The 5221-nt window shown below is 44.2% G+C and overlaps 1 protein-coding gene across 1 annotated transcript in view; it reads right to left on the bottom strand.

Annotated features, from left to right (window-relative positions):
• The window catches only part of LOC105534939 (calreticulin-like), a 50001-nt gene that overhangs the window by 7093 nt on the left and 37687 nt on the right, over positions 1 to 5221 (bottom strand). Inside the window, 2 exon segments of the mRNA XM_011973878.1 lie at positions 3592 to 3735; positions 4762 to 4875. Coding sequence (XP_011829268.1) covers positions 3592 to 3735; positions 4762 to 4875 — 258 coding nt within the window.

The following is a 5221-nucleotide window of genomic DNA, read 5'->3' on the forward strand; positions in this document are numbered from 1 at the left end:
AAAAAAAAAAAAAAAAAAAAAGACGATAGCAGCCCCTTCCCGAAACAAACCCCCTCCTTGCTTGGGGACCAGACTGCCTTTGTAAAACTAACAAAATAGAAATTATGACTCAGGAGTCATGCAGCCAGAGGCCACCTCCCCAGTTCTCCTGTAGATAACATCACTATTGTAAAACCTAAGATTGGTATTTGAGGTGTTTTTCCGACTCTGCATTCTGATGCAGAGTGCAGCTGGCACTACCCAAATTGATAAACTGGCTCATCTGGTCTTGTGGCCCCCACCCAGGAACTGACTCAGCTCAAGAGGACAGTTTTGACTCTCTGATTTCACCCTCAACCCAACCAATTGGCATTCCCCATTCCCTAGCCCCCCGCCTGCCAAACTATCCTTAAAAAAATCCTAGCCTTCGAATTTTCAGAGAGGCTAATATGAGTAATAAAAATTTCCTATCCTTCCGCTTAGCGAGCTTTGCATTTATTAAACTCTCTGTTGTGGAAACTTGCTCTTCTCAGTGCTCCAGCTTTTCCGGGCAGTGGGTTAGATGAACCCATTGGGTGATGACATTATGACTAGGTTATACTCATTGTGGTTAGACTACACTCATTCCTTCAAAGATCATGAAGAGTTCCAATGGTAAGAGGAAACGTTTCTTTGTTCTCTACCATCTCCTCCCAGCCTCTGTGCTGATTTAAAAAACAAAACCAACGACAACGAAAAAAAAACAATGCAGTCACTTCCACCAAAGAAAAAAGGTAAAGGGGTTGTCTTTGGAAGTGTCAGAATAGGGAACAGGAGAGGTCAGGGACTAGGCAGGAAAGTTGATCATCTTACTAGGCTGGGACCAAGGAGGGATGGGGAGGGCATCTGGGCTGCCAGAGCATCTGAAGGCTGGAAATTGGGGCGGAGGCAGGTGAGGGAATTCCCACCCATCTCCATGCTGAGAGTCACTTGACTTTTCAATGAAGTTCAGGGACCCCGTGGTAACCTGGATGTTCTGTGCTGGCTGAGTGCGGGGGCGGGGGATGTGGGAGGTGGTGGAGTAGGACCTGTGAGTGCCAGACCCAATTGGAAGTTAGAAAAAAACATGCTCCCAAAGGTAATGTCTGCATTGTGCAGAATTCTCTCTCTCTCTCTCTCAAATACACACACACACACACACACACACACACACACACTCCTCACAAAATTAAGAGATAATGCTGGAGTTTTAGAAATGTAGTCTCTTGGGCTTCATTCCAGACTTACTGGATCAGAATCTGTATTTTAATAAGACCCCCCATTTTATTCATATGCATGTTAAAGTTTGAGAAGCACTCCTCTGGCATGGTTTAAATTCTTCAAATACTAAGATTTGCCTGCTTTCAGAGGTTGATAGAACCCAGAGCAATTAGTGTCAAATACTTTTAATTTTGTATATGAATAAAGATACAGTTTAAAATGTGTACCTTAATGTTTTCAGTGGGGGGATAAGCATTTTAATGAAATAATCAGATTAGGCATATTAATATGATCACATATGTTTACAAGATGTAGAAAGTTCTCCTTATGTATTAAAAAGAGACAACTGTAAAAAAAAAATAATAACAATACAAAGTGTATCCACATTCTTCAAATTAGAGAGGAAGAAAAGAAAAGAAAGATACGATGTGTCCCTTCCTCCCTTCCTTCCTTTTCTTCTGAACCCTGCCCCACTCCGCTACACATGCTCCTGGTTATTTACATACATGACCTCATTCTACTCCTATGTTGGTCTTCTTGAGCCAGAGAAGCAAGAAAGTATAAATAAATAAAGTAGAAAATAAATAAACAAACCAAGAAAGCTTCAAATAGGGGGCGTCACTCCCAGAAACCTTCGGTGGCTCTGAACTGTAGAAATCACTGATCAGAGACACAGATTTCCGTGGCCATGGGACTTTGCAGGATATACCCAAGGACAGGTGGCTATGGCTTCCAGAGGCTCTATTGTACAGTGGGTGTAATCATTACAGCAAAGGCTTTAGAGACTGACAGACCTATGTTTGAATCATGTCTCTACCATGCATTAGCTGTGTGCTCTTGGACATGTCACTTGGCATTTCTGAGTCTCAATTCTCTCAAACATAAAATGCAAAAACAATAAGGGATAATAGTACTTACCTGATAGAGTTGTGAGAATTTGGGGAGGTAATGTAGGTAAAGCACTGACCCTAGGCCAGTGTTTAACAAAAGTGAGTTCCCTTCCTCTCCAGGGGAATTCTTCATCCAGGACTTTGTAGACTATAGTTTCTAACAGACTCCTGGGAGGAATCATGGCCAAGGCCTTTACTCTGGCGCCTTGAGGCACTCTCTTTTCTCCTGATTTGGGGAGGAGTCCTCTCCATCTTTAGTAATAAGTCTCAGAGAAGAAAGAGATGGAGAGGACAACAACTTTTCAAAGGCTGAAGTATTTGTCCCCTCCTCTTTACCTTCCAATCAGAGGAAAGATGACTGGCAGAGGGAGGGAAGCTGGGTCAGGACTTATCATCATGGCTGGGGCAATCACTCCTAACATCTGTCCGGGGATTTTAATGTTTCAGAGTTTTACCACATCTCTGATTTCCCTTTATCCCTAGAAGCACCTCCAAGGACCAGCAGAAGCAGTGTAAGGTATTGGAACTTTGAATCTGACATCAGAAAGACCTGCACTCAGCCAGGCATGGTGGCTCACGCTTGTAATCCCAGGCCAAGGCGGTGGATCACTTGAGGTCAGGAATTGGAGACCAGCCTAGCCAACATGGTGAAACCCTGTCTCTACTAAAAATAGAAAAGTTAGGCAGGCGTAGTTGTACATGCCTGTAGTCCCAGCTACTCAGGAGGCTGAGGCAGGAGAATCATTTGAATCCAGGAGGCAAAGGTTGCCGTGAGCTGAAATTGCGCCACTGCACTCCAGCATTGATCACAGAGTAAGTGAGACTCTGTCTCAAACAAACAAAAAAAGAGCTGTAGTTAAATTCTAGCTTTTCTACTTACCTTAACAGATATATGTCTTCAGGCAAATTATTTAACTTTTCTGAGTCTCTTTTTCACATTTAGAAGTAGGAGACTTTCGCAATGTCGTATTTTCACCCCCATCAATATTACTGATGCTTGCTCATTTTCTAATGTGGGACCCGAAATTTACCAAGTGCTTAAAGAATCTTTTTGTTTTTCAGATTCATTGATTCTAGATAAATCAGAGGAATAAGCAACATGAACAGAAAAAATGTAGAAAATGTTATTATGCTGAAGTATAATTGTTGCTTCAGAAGTCCAGCATCTGGTGCACTTAACAATAGAGAATATATTAAAATTTTCCAAAATAAAAAAAAGAAGTAGGAGACTTCCTAGTGAAAATTAAATGGCATATGCAAAGTCTTTAATACAGCATTTGGTACATGAGAGGGACTCAGTAAATTTTAGTAACTGTTATAATTATTAGGAAGAATGTGACGGCCCCCGTTTAAAAGATCAACAGTCTGAGGCTTAGAAAGACCAAGACTTATTCAAGTCTTATGATTTCCAGCCTGGGGCTCTTTCTACTTTGTGAAAACTGAGAGACTGCAGCTCAGTGGCTCTGAGCCCAGAGGGCTTTACCTGCCAAAGGTCCAGGCTGAGAACACTAATGTTATAATAGTGACGAATGGTGGCACCAGGCTTATATTTAGGGTTGTCTATTTTGGGATGAATTCATTCCCCCTGGTAATTGGGATTGTCGATGATCCGAGGTTTCCATTTTCCCTAAGCAAAGAACCAAACAGTGAACACAGCATTAGTATTTTGTCATTCTTCTGATCTTATGCAATCAGAAAGGCCAATTGATGTGGTTTGGATCATGTCCCCACCCAAATCTCATGTTGAATTATAATCCCCAGTGTTGGAGGTGAGGCCTGGTGGGAGGTGATTGGATCACAGGGGCAGAGTTCTCATAAATGGTTTAGCATGATCCCCCCTTGGTACTGAATAGTGAGTGAGTGATCATGAGATCTGCTTACTTTTAAATTGTGTAGCACCTCCCCCCTTTCTCTCTCACTCCTGCTCCCACCGTGTGAGACACCCTGCCATCACCTTCTGCCATCACTGTGGATACCTGAGGCCTCCCCGAAGCTGATGCCACCATGCTTCCTGTATAGGGATGGTGGATATGCTATAACCAGCCTGGCCAATAGAGTGAAACCCCATCTCTACCGCAAATACAAAAAATTAGCCGGGCGTGGTGGCGCGTGCCTGTAGTCCTGGCTGCTTGAAGCCTGAGGCACGAGAATCTCTTGAGCCCAGGAGGTGGAGGTTGCAGTGAGCCGAGATCATGCCACTGCACTCCAGACTGGATGACAGTGCAACACTCTGTCTCAAAATAAATGAATAAATAAATACAATAAAATAAAAAGTGTCCCTACCCCTTGCATTTTTGGCTCATTCATGTCCTACCCTTTTTCCTTCTGGCCTATTTCTAAGACTTCCAGTTCCTGACCCCAAACCCATGTCCTATTTTGACTACGTTCCTGTGACAGGCTGCTTTCCACCACTCTGGACAAACTCCAGGCCCAGGGCTGCCTGGCCCTGTACCTGTCAATGTTGGCCTTTACCAGTCCACCCCATCCTACGTAGGCATAGCCCTGAGAGCAGGGCTCAGAAGAGGCTACAGTCTTATTGGGGGTTTAAGGGAAAGGAAGATGACAGGATCTCAGAATTTCTGTTTCATCAATTAGCATTTACATTTCTTTTGTCTCATCTCTCACAGCCATTGGAAAGAGAGACCTCCCTCACCTTATACTTTGGGTTTGGTATCAGAGGCCTTTCCCACTCCCCATCCATAGCCTCATTCCAGTCGTCCGGCTTCTTGGCTTCTGGATCCACGATGTATTCAAAGTCTTCCCAGTTCTAAAATGAAATGTTCCTTCACCAGGGTAGATGCGCAGGCTGGGATAAAACTGGGGGTCCAGGTGGGGTGTGGTGGCTCACATCTGCAATCCCAGCACTTTGGAGGCCAATGTGGGAGGACTGCTTGAGCCCGGGAGTTCAAGACCAGCCTGGGCAATATAGTGACACCCTGTCCCTACCCCAAAAAACTTCAAAAATTAGATAAGTGTGGTGGCACGCACCTGGCGGGAGGATCTGAGCCCAGGAGGTAGAGGTCACAGTGAGCCATGATCATGTCACTGCACTCCAGCCTGGGTGACAGAGCAAGATCATAAAAAGAAAGGGAAGGGAAGGGGAGGGGAGGGGA

The sequence above is a fragment of the Mandrillus leucophaeus genome, unplaced genomic scaffold, assembly GCF_000951045.1.
Source record: "Mandrillus leucophaeus isolate KB7577 unplaced genomic scaffold, Mleu.le_1.0 Scaffold14, whole genome shotgun sequence".
Taxonomy (NCBI): Eukaryota; Metazoa; Chordata; class Mammalia; order Primates; family Cercopithecidae; genus Mandrillus; species Mandrillus leucophaeus.